Here is a 15371-nt window from a genome sequence, read left to right on the forward strand (position 1 = left end):
ATCCCCAAAACAAATCACATAGTTTCTATTATAATAGAGCTCAGATTGCCATGTCTGAAAACATAATATGTACAGATTTAATAATCATGTTATTACACAAGTCCCAGGACAAACTCACCCACAGGAAATATGGACAGTCTATTGATTATGCCATACTTTCTGTATCTTTCTATGAACTATTAAGAAAAGGACCAGCAGTGGGATGAGCTTTCCACCGTATGTCTGACCTGAGAAGAAAATCTTTCCAGAGGACTCTTCTCTGTCCTCTGTAGACACCAAGACAAGGAGAGCTCTGACTATGGAGCACCCGTGGTCATTTCCTCCCCTGGTGTCCATAAACTACAGTGGATCGCAGGCACTACCTTGTTGGCTGAGGGAGGGCCGCCCCCTGAGAGGGGAGGCAGGCTGAGGGCTGCGACGACTGTGCCGATGATTGCTGCTGCTGCATGCGTTCCTGCAGGCTCCGTGCTTTTCGAATACTGATTTGCAACTTCTTATCGACTAGGGCTCTGCTGTGCGTGCTAGAGCTGGCACCATGCAGGGCAAGTCTTAGTTTAGCTAAAATGCAAAAGAAAATATAGCAGAAACAGAACACAAAATACAAACAAAAATAAAAATAAAATTGAACCAAAAATGAGCAAAGATATGCAGTATAACTCAAAATATGCAGCAGGAATGCAAGGCGTGGACCATGCACATACTGTCCAGGCTACAGAGCTTCTCTGGCTCTAAGGAACATTCATGGAAGCCATGGAGGCCAAACAGGTTAATTCGAATTTAAACAAACAAACAAACAAACAAAAAGCTAAACTAAAATGAGTCAGGAAGAGAAACTGGTGCTTCCATCTTAGAGACTGTCACTCTCGTCCTTGGCAACTGACCTGTCCGACTCTGGTCTCCACACTTTGCTCCCAACTTCCCCTTCCCGACAGCCAACAGCAGAAATAAGATCCAAATCTGCATCTGTCTTTACAGAACACAGCTTCTTGTGGGTCACATTTAAGAACCAGATACAAATTCTAAGCCTTAGTCCTTCACTGTAACTTTATGGTGCGGCATACCAGGAAAGCAGGGCAGAAACACAAATCAAATATGCGGTGCAAAGTCACAGGCCTGGGAAGTCGAGGTCAATATACTCATTTCCTCTTGCCATAAGCTCCACCTACCTAGTCAGTGACTAGAGAAAGAGCAGACTAACCTCAAATCTGAGGTCTAACTTTATCTTGGGATAAGAAGGTAGGCAAGACTGGATAGTTCACCTGTGGACTCTGGCTTAAGTTATTCCAGTAAATATCCATAGGCCACAGTGACAGCATGTGGCACACTTATCCGAAGGGCAAAGATAGCCTAAAGGAGCTCAGTTTGGGACAGTGACAGTGAGGAGACATAAAAGCTGTTTTCATCCCATCTGAGTGATGACTCTAATGACACCTATCGCAAAGTTAGTTAAAATTGCCATAGATATAGCAGTTAGAGTTACTTACAGATAGCTTCGTTACAGAAAGCCAAAGCTGCAGCACAGTCTCCCTTCTGTTCCAGATGCAGCGACTCTTCAAACACTGAATCTGCCTCTTGCAAGGACCTCTCAAAGCCGTCACTCCTCCCTGAAAGGGCCAGCACTTTTCATTTTCATTACAGTTCGTTCCAACTTTTTCTATGTAGTGACGTTTCCCTTCAGTGCACACAGCTCCTTGCTGAGCCTTTGATCTACCTTTATTCTAACTCTTCACTGCCATGAAGAATTCTCTGAAACACGTAGGACATCCGTTTTTGCCTTAACCAAGACATGCCAAGGCCATGAAAGAGGAGTATGTCATTATCTACCACATATTCCAATTCCAAGAGCTCTTAAGAGGACCCTCAAGAAAAGACCAAAGTATTGTCTATAGCAGAAGGGTGGACTCTTATGCCTGTAACTGATCTGTTTTTCCACAGTGCAACAAGATACATCTTGCCAGCCAGTGTCAGAATGTCCCAGACCTCCATGGAGACCTCTACTGCTGTGTTAAGGCAAAAGTGGCTTCACGACTCTGTGGAAACCCATCTGTAAAACTTCTTTCCTACATCAATTCAGTCCTCTCTGTGCCACCCTCAACTGGAAAATTAGTATACCTCCTGGGTACAAGTGCTCTATAGTTCCTAAACTTAATACACCTACCAGGGCAGTTGAACAACCCTTGTTGGTGTGCAAGCACATACATTCCATCAGCAGTGATAAGTATTTTTCTCATCACACCCTTCCTTGCTAAGCTGACTGCAGAAGTCACTTTCCCATACACCGAGCATGAAATATTCCTTCCTCTTCTGAAAGCAAATGTCTACCGAAGCAGGCGCAAAAGAGTTCAAGTACAGTGCCAGATGAAAAAGCAAGAAAGTACTGTAAGGCCAACTTTTGTAAAAGAACACTCAAGTTTATGTTCCCCCTTGGCTTTTACTCAATCATAACCATAAATTGGTAGTAAGCTGTATTGTAAATTCACCCACGATTGGGATTAATGATGAGTTTTCACAAGCTCACAAGAAAAAATATCAAAATGTCAGAGTCATTTCTCTCATAATGTCCCCATCCACCACTTACCTCCAGCTGGATAAGAAAGGCTTTTTCGAACCCCTAATATTCACTCCTTAATTCACCATGGCTTTTAGAGAGCAATGGGAAGGCTGTGGAAGTAGTAAGTTTGTACTGAAGAACCTGGGATTCAGGTCCATCAAGAGATACAACCTAAAGTTTTCTTGTAATATTTAACATTGACTAAATCTATATAATCTTGGGGAGCCTGGGTGGCTCAGTGGGTTAAGCCTCTGCCTTCGGCTCAGGTCATGATCTCAGGGTCCTGGGATCTGCTCAGCGGGGAGTTGGCTTCCCCCTCTCTCTCTCTGCCTGCCTCTCTCTCTGCCTACTTGTGATCTCTGTCAAATAAATAAATAAAATCTTAAAAAAATTTTTTTAATCTATATAATCTTTATAATCAGAGATGGTAGTGAGAGCCATTAAAACAAAAAAGTTCTCTATAGACATACAGTCAAACTACAGTTGATCAATCACCATACTAGATTTTAATTCTAATCTTAGAATCTTAGTACTCCATTCCTTGCTCTTCCAGGAGATTGTGAATCAAAGTATATGGAGAACTGCCAATGAAATGTGGCCAGAAGGATTCTCTCTCAACTTTCATGTACTGCCCAACTAACAGAGGAAGGAAAAAAAGTAAGGGAAGGAGATGACAAGACTCCTCCTTCAGAAACAATATAAACCCGAGACCCAAATGTGACATATCTTAAGGACGAAAAGGAAAAGAAGACTATCCAAATTATCCAAATGCAGGGACAACTAAGGAACTAGGAATTTAAAACTAACATGGAAACAGATACAATGCCTTGGGAAATATAAAGCAACAATTGCCTCAAATCAAAAGACAGCAGGATTAGAGGAGAAAAATGGTCCCCAAATAGGCCCTAAATTAGCCCACTAAGCTTCTCTGTTGACAAAAAGTAGGAAATGGTCAACAAGAAAGCAACTATCCAAAACAGCACTGACCCCTATTCTTTGCACTGCTATAGTATCCATAATTTGTTACATCTGGGGATTCTGAATAATAAGAACAATAAATTCATTTCATAGAAAGAAAAACAGAGATGTAAGTTTCAGGAGTCTAATTAAGATATATACCTCAGTCTTTTTAAACTCCTATTTTGAAGACTAGTCTCCTCTGATACAAAATGACATCCTAAAGCAATTGAAGAAGAAAAGTAACTAGTGTGGGGCAGTTGATGAAGTCTTGTAAAGTAGATGAAAATTGTATGAGATTGGGAAACAAATCATCAGAGGATCAAAAGGCAAATCAAGCTTTGTGTTCTTAGAACCTGTTTGGTAGACTTACTTCCCTGAAGCTCCAGATGGGCAATTTCAAGAGTATATTTCTGCCCAGCAAGCAGAATTTCCCTCATCAATGTAGCTCACCCACTGCCCTGTTGTGCTGTTTCTGAATTATGACTAGTTTTATTTATACCTTCTACAGATATTCATGGGAAATATTTTTCGTGAACAGTACACTATCCCTAAACTATAGACTTTCAATAGGTGAACCCAAAGTCAGTGCCTGTCTTCCAATCAATAGACTTGTCACCTATTTTCACTAGTTCTCACTAAAATGAGTGAATTATGATAAAATACAACTTAGCTAGGGGTGCCTGGATGGCTCAGTGGGTTAAGGCCTCTGCCTTCAGCTCGGGTCATGGTCCCGGGGTCCTAGGATCAAGCCCCACATCGGGCTCTCTGCTCCACAGGGAGCCTGCTTCCTCCTCTCTCTCTGCCCGCCTCTCTGCCTACTTGTGATCTCTGTCAAATAAATAAATAAAATATTTTTTTAAATAAATAAATAAAATAAAATACAACTTAGCTAAATAGTTTAGGAATTTACAGGCCTGAATATTTTCCCCCTCTTCTCTCTCTGTCCCCATCACCCACAACCTATGCTCACAACAATTACCCTGATTCTGCAGTTCATCCAAGTCCATGAAGCGGCTGGGATGAGGATTAAACCCTTTAGCTGCCTCTAATTCCTTCTCCCGTTTCCTTCGAAGTTCCTGTTCCTGGGCCCTCCTGGCCACTTCCTCCTGCAGTTCATCCAGCTCGCTTTTGGAAGATATCTCCCCACCTAAATATAAGCAAGGGAGAAAAGAAATTGTCACATTTCCATAAATAAGACTAGGCACCTGCTGCATTTATGGCCACTGCATTGCCTTTCCTTTGGAACTCGATTCAATTTGGGGTTCATGTTCTGGACAGTGCTTTCCACATCAGATTCAGGGTGAAATCTGGGCTATGGATTATAATGATGATGGTAATATACTTATTGAGTGGCTTTATTAGAACAATAACAATGTGAAAAATAACATTTGGTTGAGCATTTACCATGAGCATTTAAAACTGTGATGGATAGTTTTAAGTACTTTTACATATATTATTTCATTTAATTCTTATGACAACCTATGAAATAGATGCTATTCTTGCCCACATTTTAGGAATAAAGAAACAGAGACACAAAGAGAATAAACAAATAACTTGCCTAAGGTGACAAAGATGATAAATGGTAGAGCTGAACTAAAGTCGAATAGCTTAAATTCATAATCCATGCTCTTAACAGACAGCATTCTCAGCTATGTGTTGCTACTAATTCATTGGGAATCTTCAAGCAAGTCAATTTCTCGGCCTTAACTTCTAGTATCTCTTTAAAGAGTTGGTAAAACATCCAGTAAAACAGAGAGTTTGTAGGGGCGCCTGGGTGGTACACTCAGTTAAGCATCGGATTCTTGGTTTCGGCTCAGGTCATGATCTCAGGGTCATGGGATTGAGCTCAGCACTCAGTGTGGAGTCCACTTAAGACTCTTTCTCCCGGGCGCCTGGGTGGCTCAGTGGGTTAAGCCGCTGCCTTCGGCTCAGGTCATGATCTCAGGGTCCTGGGATCGAGTCCCACATCGGGCTCTGCTCAGCGGGGAGCCTGCTTCCCTCTCTCTCTCTCTGCCTGCCTCTTTGTCTGCTTGTGATCTCTCTCTGTCAAATAAATAAATAAAAATCTTTAAAAAAAAAAAAAAGACTCTTTCTCCCTCTGCCCTCCCCCTGCCCATGCACTCTTCAAAAAAAAAGGGGGAGGAGGGAATATGAGGACACAAGGTACTCAATTAGAGAAAAGAAAACAGGGATACTGGACAGGATATAGAGGCAGGATATATAAGGATAGGTCTGACCTACTTATTCCCTAGTTTCACCCATAGCCTTCATGTCTCCCTTTGTCATCTCAACTCATAGAACTAAACAACGAGAAATCCATTCTCATGAGGCTTCCTCTATACCAAGGGAAAAAAACTAAGAACTTATTCTTCTAAGGATTACAGGTGCTACTGACACTGTTCACCATATTTCTGTTCCTTCTTATTCCCACAAGGGCTTTCCCCAAGTAGTAAAGAACAAACAGGCAAGCCATGATGAAGGGCAAAAAACAGATAAATCTAAAGATGGAATGGCTCAAATGCCTCCATATTTACATACTGATGGAAAATTTAAAATACAACTGTCCTCTAATTTCAGATGGGCTCAGGTAAGGCTATTTTCCAAATAGAATTGGCAGTCAAATCCAGCCTCGAGATCCAGTGTCTTTCTGCTTACCTGAGAGGGGCTGATTCTTTGTCCAGTTACTCCTGGATGCTATGGAGTCTGCCTCCAGTATGCTACTGCTGTGAGACTTTGGGATATGACGCCAGGAAGGTGCCAACCCAGCTGATCTCTTAGTACTTGGATCCCTTCAAAAGCAAACCAGAGTTTAGTGAAAACATCAGAAGGGTGATAAACTGCAACATTCCTACAAATAAATTCCCTCAAAAAAACAATAAAACAGGGGCTCCTGGGTGGCTCAGTCAGTCAAGCATTTGCCTTCAGCTCGGGTTATGATCTCAGGGTCCTGGGATCGAGTCCCACGTCAGGCTCTCTGCTTAGCGGGGACCCTGCCTCTCCCTCTGCCTGCTGCTTCCCCTGCTTGTGCTTGCGCTCCCTCTCTCTCTGATAAATAAATAAAATCTTCAAATAAATAAATAAAATATGTTTTAAAAATAAATATTTTTTAAAACATACTTTATTTATTTATTCATGAGAGACAGAGAGAGAGAGAGGTAGAGGCAGAGGCAAAGGGAGAACCAGGCTCCCTAAGGAGCAGGGAGCCAAATGCAGAACTTGATCCCAGGACCCTGGGATCATGACCTGAGCCGAAGGCAGATGCTTAACCATCTGAGCCACCCAGGTGTCCTAAATAAATAAAATCTTTTTAAAAAACAACAATAAAACATCAAGCTAATATATAGTTAAAGTACCTACTAAACTATTTCTGAAAGTAGTTCCCCCATTTTATATCACCTCATTCATATTTTGTGCATCTAGCACTAGCTGGCACAAAATTTATTTAATGAATTAATAAACATAAGCTCTCATATAAATTGCCTTCCTCTTTCTTATACCTCTGTAGCCATCTTCTCATGTGTAAACTTTTTTTTTTAAAAGATTTTATTTATTTATTTGACGGATAGAGATCACAAGTAGGCAGAGAGGCAGGCAGAGAGAGAGAGGAGGAGGCAGGTTCCCTGCTGAGCAGAGAGCCCGATGTGGGGCTCGATCCCAGGACCTCAGCCGAAGGCAGAGGCTTTAACCCACTGAGCCACCCAGGCGCCCCTAAACTTTTTTTTTTTTTTAAGATTTTATTTATTTATTTGACAGAGAAAGAGATCACAAGTAGGCAGAGAGTCCGGCAGAGAGAGAGGGGGAAGCAGGCTCCCTGCTGAGCAGAGAGCCCAATGTGGGGCTCGATCCCAGGACATTGAGATCATGACCTGAGCCAAAGGCAGCGACTTAATCCAATGAGCCACCCAGGCACCCCCTCATGTGTAAACTTAACAGGTGATTGGACAATTCTGGATCCCATGTTGAGTGATAAGCAGTGGGAAAATATCAGAATGTGATTAACACCCTTGTAGAAGATAGAGTCACTCTTTGCAAACAGCAACTCTGTTAAGAAACTTGCCTCTGTGGCAACTCAGTAGAAACAACATATAAAAACCTGAAATTTAGGGTGCCTGGGTGGCTCAGTGGGTTAAAGCCTCTGCCTTTGGCTCAGGTCATGATCCCAGGGTTCTAGGATCGAGCTCCACATCGGGCTCTCTGCTCGGCAGGGAGCCTGCTTCCTCCTCTCTCTCTGCCTGCCTCTCTGCCTACTTGCGATCTCTATCTGTCAAATAAATAAATAAAATCTTAAAAAAAAAAAAGAAAAGAAAACCTGAAATTTATAAAGCAAACTGTGCCCCAGGAATAAGGTACAGTGAACACTATTAAATCATTATTACCTTTTGGAATTATGAGTATCACTGACTTATAAAACACAGAATCCCTGTGACCCTTAAAAAAAAGAAACCAGGGGTGCCTGGGTGGCTCAGTGGGTTGAGCCTCTGCCTTTGGCTCGGGTCATGGTCTCAGGGTCCTGGGATCAAGCCCCACATCGGGCTCTCTGCTCAGCAGGGAGCCTGCTTCCTCCTCTCTCTCTCTGCCTGCCTCTCTTCCTACTTGTGATCTCTGTCAAATAAATAAAATCTTTAAAAAAAAAAAGAAAGAAAGAAACCATCCTAAATGGAAGAATAAATAACAACTGTATTTTCTCTCTGATCATAGAACTATGTTTTGAGTCACTAATTCTTCCATTACAAGTTATTTACTAAGTAATTATTTTACACATAATAAAGTTCTCTCCTTTCTCAAATGCCTTTGCTCCTTCTTCCAGCAGAGGGTGCTGTTGTCATAGAAAGCTGACAGAGCACCCCCACACACATCCCTCCATGTTAATGGTAGCATTATTTTCAACAGCCAACATATGGAAGCAACCTAACTGTCCATTAAGAGATGAATGGAAAAGAAGATAAGGTATATGTGCACAACAGAATATTCCTGAGCCATAAAAAAGAATGGAATTTTGCCATTTACAACAACATGAATGGACCCAGCAGATTCTGTTATACTAAGTGAAAAAAGTCAGAGAAAGACAAATACTAAATGATTTCACTTATATGTGGAACCTAAAAAAACAAAACAAATGAACAAACAAATAAAAAACAGAAACAGAATCACAAATACAAAAACAGACTGGTGGTTGCCAGAGGAAAGAATGTTGGGGGAAGGGTGAAATAACAGAAGGCGATTAAGAGGTACAAACTTTCAGTTATAAAATAAATAAGTCACATGGGGGATAAAAAGTACAGCATAGAGAATATAGTCAATAATATTGTAATAACATTCTATGGTGACAGATGGTCACCATATGTATTGCTGTGAGCATAGCGTAATATACAGAATTGTCCAATCACTATGTACTATTAGTACACCTAAAACTAATACAACATGGTATATCAACTTTATTTCAATTTTTAAAAAAAGAAAGTTGATTTTTTTTTTGTTTTTTTTTAAAGATTTTTTTTATTTATTTATTTGACAGACAGGGATCACAAGTAGGCTGAGAGGCAGGCAGAGAGAGAGAGGTGGAAGCAGGCTCCCCGCTGAGCAGAGAGCCCAATGCGGGGCTCGATCCCAGGACTCTGGGATCATGACCCGAGTCGAAGGCAGAGGCTTTTAACCCACTGAGCCACCCAGGCACCCCAGAAAGTTGATTGTTAATAAATTCCATTTCTCCACCCCTGTGAGTTGAAAAGCCTTCTGGTGGCTCACATTGCTGCAAGGGACAATGCCACTATTCAAAGGCCAAACAATACCTGCAGACACTGGAGCTCTCAGGCAGGGCTGCATCCAGGCTGACAGGGCTGTTGCTGTTCCTCTCACTGCTCTCATAGCCAGACTCCATTCGCTGTATTAGGCGAGGGTGCTGTTCTAAAAGGTGAGAGCCTGGCCGTGCAGGGCCCCAGGGCTTATACTGGGGGCTTGGTCCACCAGTTTTAACGTCGTAAGCAGGTGGCTTGCTTAGTTCATCTGGTATAAATTCTTTAGCTATCCGGATCAAAGGACAAGTATGGAAAAGGAGGTATTTTTAGCATCGGCTTCAAATTAAGACATACCCAACCCCTCCCCCCAGCTACTCCTTCACTGAACTCCTATCTCCAAAAGTATCAGCATAAAAATGTACCTTGCTAAGTATATCAGAAAATCCAGGTTTTTTAAATACGTAAGTCAACTTTATTCAAAAGCCCAATTCTTCCCTAATTATCTCCTCACCTGAATCCTCAGAAAAGGGGCTAAGCTGGGTATAGCCACAGTGCTTCCTTTTGTCCTTACTAAAGATACTGTCAATATTCAGAGACTCTCGTTTGGGTCTCCAAGTTGGACGATACTTGCTAGAAGAACTGGATTTTGACTCACTGCTGGTACTCTCTACTTCCCAGTCACGACAGTGTAAAGACAGGTTCCTAGGAGGCTTTTTGTCAGTCGGGTCTCCTCCCTTCCCCACACACGGAGATCCTAGGTTGGTCTGAGAAGCCAGGGATGGTCTGTTGTGAATCATATTGCTGACTGTCTCTTTAAAATCCCTTAGTCTATTGGTGCTGCTGGATGGTTTAGAGGCATTCCTAGGGGCCTGTTTCTCTTTCAGTGTTTCTCCTAAAAACACAAAGAATTAAATAAACATAAATGTTTAAAATGATCACAGATACCCAGATCCCAAAGTGTGAAAGCAGAAAGGAAAAGCCAGTCTGGAGTATGACACAAGTTTGCCAGAGTGAATGAAGAAAGACAAACAGTGCAGAATGGCTTGCCTTCACTGTGGTACCCTGAGGCCTGTGGCTCATCGCCTTTCCTCCTAACCCGGCCAGAGCTCCTCTTGCGTTCTATCAGTGACCCTTTCTTGGATGTGAGTTTCTGATTACATTCACTATCAGTCAGGTGTCCTGAAAGAACAAGGAAATGGGGATAAGCTGGTTTCTGAGACTGACCTCCATCCTCTTGAGAACCTAGTCTCCCTCTGGGATTCATAACAGTGCCACAAATTTAGTATACCCATGAATCAGAAGCTGTAGAGGCCAAGGCTATCTGATTTAAGTGTAGCAAGAATCTGTCAATAGATAAATGCAGAGAAGCTCAAGTATTTAATGGAAGCCTGCAAATTGACAATGTCTCTTGACCAATTACCAGTCTTGATTCTGCTCATAATCTTTCCTAGTGACCCAGAGAGGACACATTACTTGGTAATTTTTAAAAGGTGACAGTTGTAAAGATTGTATAAAAATGTCATGTATCAACATATTTTCACTCCCATAAATAAAAGATAGAGCCTCCCTTTCATTTACCAACACATACCAAGTAAAGCCTAATTTTTTATTACATCTGGTTTTGGCCCAGGTTCCCCAGCCTTTGCCCACAAGAGCGCTCTGATTGTGGGTGGCTTTAAGATTCAGTTCTAAATCTTCCTTAAATGTGAATCATTTAGAAGGGCATTTGAACTTTGAATAATTCTCATTCCCATCTCCAAAGAGTGCTTTACCAAACTTGGCTTCACCCAGAGATTACACTTCATAATTCCTCAGTACTGATCACTGGGAAGCCCAGGAGATATGGGCTCTTTGACATGACTTGCCCTGCTTCATGGCCACAGAATGTAAATGTATGATATGATAACAGCAAAGATCAGATTATAAAGGATATAATCAATCTAAACTGCTGGAAGCCAAAGGTGAATTAAGCAACTGAATTAAACTAGAAAATAGGTTTAGAGAAAATCCTCTAGGTTCTCAAATGCACCAAGAGCTAATTTGTTTTCATATGTTAATATATGAAAATTTTTGTACAAATTCACGTACCAGCAGGGGTAATGATATGCTACCTATTTTCAAGAAATTACCAGCGTAATCTTCTATTGCTTTTATCTGATCCTTTGCTACCTCCCGGCCCAAAGGAAAGATTTCAGAAAGAAGGAAATAACTTGGAGCAACTAAATCTGTAAATGTTACACCAATGGGAGTACACTCCCCTACCCCTGGCCATTCACAAACCTTTAACATAAACCTGACTCTCCTGGAAAATATGCCTTGTTTATCCTGTTATTTGGCTTCTCCCTGATTCACAGTTTCAGAAATACAGTCTAAAAAAAAATCAAAGTAATCACCTAATGCAATAGTCATCAAAAGAAATTCAACATGAATTTAACCAAACCTCCAGATCCAACTGCCAATTTACAAGAAATACAGAGAACAGAGAAACATGCTAGAGTTTACCATAGGAATATAATCAGCAAACTTCAGAATGTAGGCAATCTATAGGACAAACTATACCTAGTTATTCAACAATCAGCTACAAGGAAAAATAGAGAAACCTATAGCTTAAAAGAAATGTAAAAGACTTATCAAGTGTAGGCCTCACTTGGATTCAGAATAAAGGACACAAACCATTAAAAAATGATTAAAAATAAAAAAATTTACAAGATACTTATGTTTTTGAATACTTATTGGTTATTTAGTGGTTTTTAGGAACTATTGATATTTTTAAGTGTGATAATGATATTTTAAAAAAATGATTTATTTTAGAGATACATACTGCAAATATTTATAGAAAAGGTGAAATAGGTGATGGGGATTAAGGAGTGCCACTCATTGTGATGGGCACCGGGTGCTGTATGACAAGTGTTGAATCACTATATTGTACACCTGAAACTAATATTATACTGTATGTTAACAGCTGGAATTTAAATAAAAACTTCAAAAAAAAGTCAAGCACAGAGTAGGAACCACCAATCTGAAGCCATGAGCTCACTAATTCCCAAGTCTCTAAGAGTATGGGCACTGTTCTATGCATTAGGTGATAAACTTTTCATCTCAGCAGTGAGTCATGCACTTCTTTTCCTTTCATGCTCTGTACTGATTTCTTCCACTGACAACAGGCACATTCTTCTACAGATTAACAGAACAGTTCAAGAATGTTCTCTGCATGGAGTGCACAGTAACAAACAGGCTAGCTTTCCTTCTTTTGCTTTTCTGTCCTTCAGGAAGCCCAGCAAGGTGATGAGCAAGTGTCCCATACCCATAAATATGCCCCTTCTCTTAAAGCCCTCCATTTGGGATAATGCCTGACATGAAAACATGATGAGGAGCAAGACAACAAAGGTTACTGGGAAACTATGAGAAGGACAGGGATCGAGAATATAGTAGGAACAAAAAGCAGATTTTGAAATAAGCAATCACATCAATAATCACATTACAATCATTCTTACTGACATGCTGGTGTTAATAGGCATATGTGTAATGGAGTTACCATTGTTCATTCAGAGTTGTGTTGCTTCTTTTCATCCCAGTCAATTACCCAAGTTCTGTGCCTTTCTCCCTTTCCATGACTAACATTTCTAACTTGCCCCAGTTTCTTTTCCCTGGGAGAATCTCTATGTAGGAACTGAATCAGGCAAGCAGCGTCCACTGTGTAACTCCCTACCTGTGTCCCGACTGCTCTGAGACGTGGAATCATTCTCCACATTATAGATGACTGTCCCCTGAGAATCAGAAGAGAAGTGACTGACCAAAGACTCATGGTGGGAATGTTTGTAGGGATAGCTCTCCGTTGAGGAATCTGTTCGAGTGTCACTTGAGATGGAGGGCTCCCTCCCTGAGGGAAGGAGGAGACACATACGCAAAAGTAAGGAAAGAGAGGACAGTGACAGAAGGAAGGCAAAGAGTTGGATGGCAAAAAGGGTCCATAAGGCAAGAATTTCCTAAATGGAAGAGTGAGAAGGATATACCAGAGCCATTCTTTCCAACACCCAACTTCAGATAACCCAACACACAAACAATTCCTCCCACTCCTGCCCCTACCTTGCTGAAGCCCTCACTTTGCCTGCCACTGTGAAAAACTGTGGGGCTTTTAGAAAACCTATGGGGGAAAGTGGAAGAAAGGAAAAAGTTGTGAAAAGTAAGATCTATATGGATGGAGAGTCCCAGGCTGACCTGGCATACATAACCAGTTGCCTCCCAGCCCATCATTTTTCTCCTACACTGCCAGAAATGTCACTTAAAAAAAAAAATTTAATTGACATTGTAAACATTTTTAATATATCTGATAAATTATGGGGCCATTATTTATTTATTTACTTACTTACTTATAAAGATTTTATTTATCTGACAGAGAGACAGCGAGAGAGGGAACACAAGCAGGGGGAGTGGGAGAAGGAGAAGCAGGCATCCCGCTGAGCAAGGAGACTGATGTAGGCACAAGCTCAAGGCAGACGCGTAAGGACTGAGCCACCCAGGCGCCAGGCGCCCTAGGGCTGTTATATATCCTTTGGAGTAAATTAGTTCAATCAGATTACTTTTCTCTGAACAACTTGCTCAGAAAAGCACAAAAGGGGAAATGCGTGTTTGAATGAAGGGAGAAAAAGGTTTGGGTAGGTACATGGTTGGGAAGAACACCAGATGCCAAGCGGGAGGGAAGCACAAAAGGTAGGGAAAAAAATTTCAAGGACAAGCATCTTCTCTTTCAAAACTATACTCCAGAGCAGTCCTAGATCTAGAAAATGAAAAGGATATTTCTTTTTCCTCCTTTTTAGACAACAAGCCGAAACTATTAGGGTTATATTTCTAATAAATTATAAGCCTCAATGAGCTATCCTGAGACTTCAGCCATCAAGTTGCAAATTGTTTCTACAGGAAAACGTGATTTAAGTTGCAAACAGTTGAATTAGAAGTGAAAATGTGATTCATAGGCTGAAGGATACTGCTACTACACTTGGCATTTTAAAACAAAAATCTCTTACCCAAACAAAATGACTAGTCTTATAGTAACACATAAAATTTTTCTCGGTCTTAACAATTTGCTGAAGTCACTGTTAAATTGACAGCAAGAATCAGTCATCTTACATTATTAGAAGGTTAAACACTGAGTCTCCCTCACAAACTAATTACTTCAGGCTAAATCAACCTAATTGCCTTCTCACTTTTGAATCAGGGCCAGGTGACTTAGGCAACAACATTCTTGAAGGCCAAAGGAAACAAAGCCTGGCACACCTTGGGCTTCAGCACGAGCTGGCACTTCTTTCCATCTCTAACGGATCCTCTATCTACAAGCTAGGCTATTGTGTTGGGCTCATGATTTAAGTATGAGTCATAACTGTCCAGTGATCACATTGGAAGGAAGAAGAAAGAAGTAAAGAGCTAGACTGCTCACCTGAATCTTCACTATCATAGCACGTTCTGCTGTATGACTGGAACTCAACCTGAGGAGGCAGGTCCTGGGTAGACACTGGGGTACCCTGGGGGTCTGCATAAAGCAGTAGCAAAGGCTGATAATGCCCCTTGATGCATTTGGTCACCACATCCTTCCATTTGGGCCCAATCTGAACCAGAAACAACCAGAAGAACATGACAGTTATATTTTGTATCCACAATCCAAAACATATCCTCCTATTCTGTTTTTCTAAAGAAAATAGGAACGACAAAAAGACAAAAATTGGGTAAAGAAACCACAAAAGAGACCTTAGACCGAAATTTTATAAATTTTTTGTTAAATCTTTTGTTGTTGTTGTTAAATCCTTTTAGAAAGCAGTAAAACCCTGTAAGTGATGAATAAAATTACTTTTATTCCTGTGAAACATCAATTCAGTTGTGAAATATAAATGAAAGCTCTCAAAGGTGAACATGCTATGTGAGGGGACTTCAGCTGCTTTGGTGGTCAGTTTCTTTTCACAGATTAAAGCCCTTGCTTGAAATTTGCAATTCTATCATTTCTACAAATTATATAATTTTCATCTAAATATTAAAATCACTTTTATGAAGCTAAAGAGCAGGCAGAAACTCTCACAGGCTGCCTTAGAATAAATGACATTCCATTTCAGAGTTCACACATGGCAGGACATAAA

The 15371-nt window shown here is 40.9% G+C and overlaps 1 protein-coding gene across 3 annotated transcripts in view; it reads right to left on the reverse strand.

Moving 5' to 3' along the window:
• LOC111145257 (ubiquitin specific peptidase 54) overlaps positions 1-15371 on the reverse strand; it is a 58401-nt gene that overhangs the window by 17309 nt on the left and 25721 nt on the right. Inside the window, exons 9-17 of one of the 3 annotated variants that reach the window (XM_022500053.1) lie at positions 14681-14849; positions 12956-13126; positions 10294-10425; positions 9758-10138; positions 9301-9532; positions 6167-6300; positions 4491-4658; positions 1485-1604; positions 363-558 (exon numbers count right to left, since the gene is read on the reverse strand). In XM_022500053.1, the coding sequence (XP_022355761.1) occupies positions 363-558; positions 1485-1604; positions 4491-4658; positions 6167-6300; positions 9301-9532; positions 9758-10138; positions 10294-10425; positions 12956-13126; positions 14681-14849 (1703 nt within the window). The remainder of the gene's footprint in view (positions 1-362; positions 559-1484; positions 1605-4490; positions 4659-6166; positions 6301-9300; positions 9533-9757; positions 10139-10293; positions 10426-12955; positions 13127-14680; positions 14850-15371) is intronic. The other 2 variants (XM_022500054.1, XM_022500055.1) reach the window with 2 other exon arrangements.

Source organism: Enhydra lutris, unplaced genomic scaffold (genome assembly GCF_002288905.1).
Source record: "Enhydra lutris kenyoni isolate GAN:26980312 unplaced genomic scaffold, ASM228890v2 scaffoldscaffold12, whole genome shotgun sequence".
Classification (NCBI taxonomy): domain Eukaryota; kingdom Metazoa; phylum Chordata; class Mammalia; order Carnivora; family Mustelidae; genus Enhydra; species Enhydra lutris.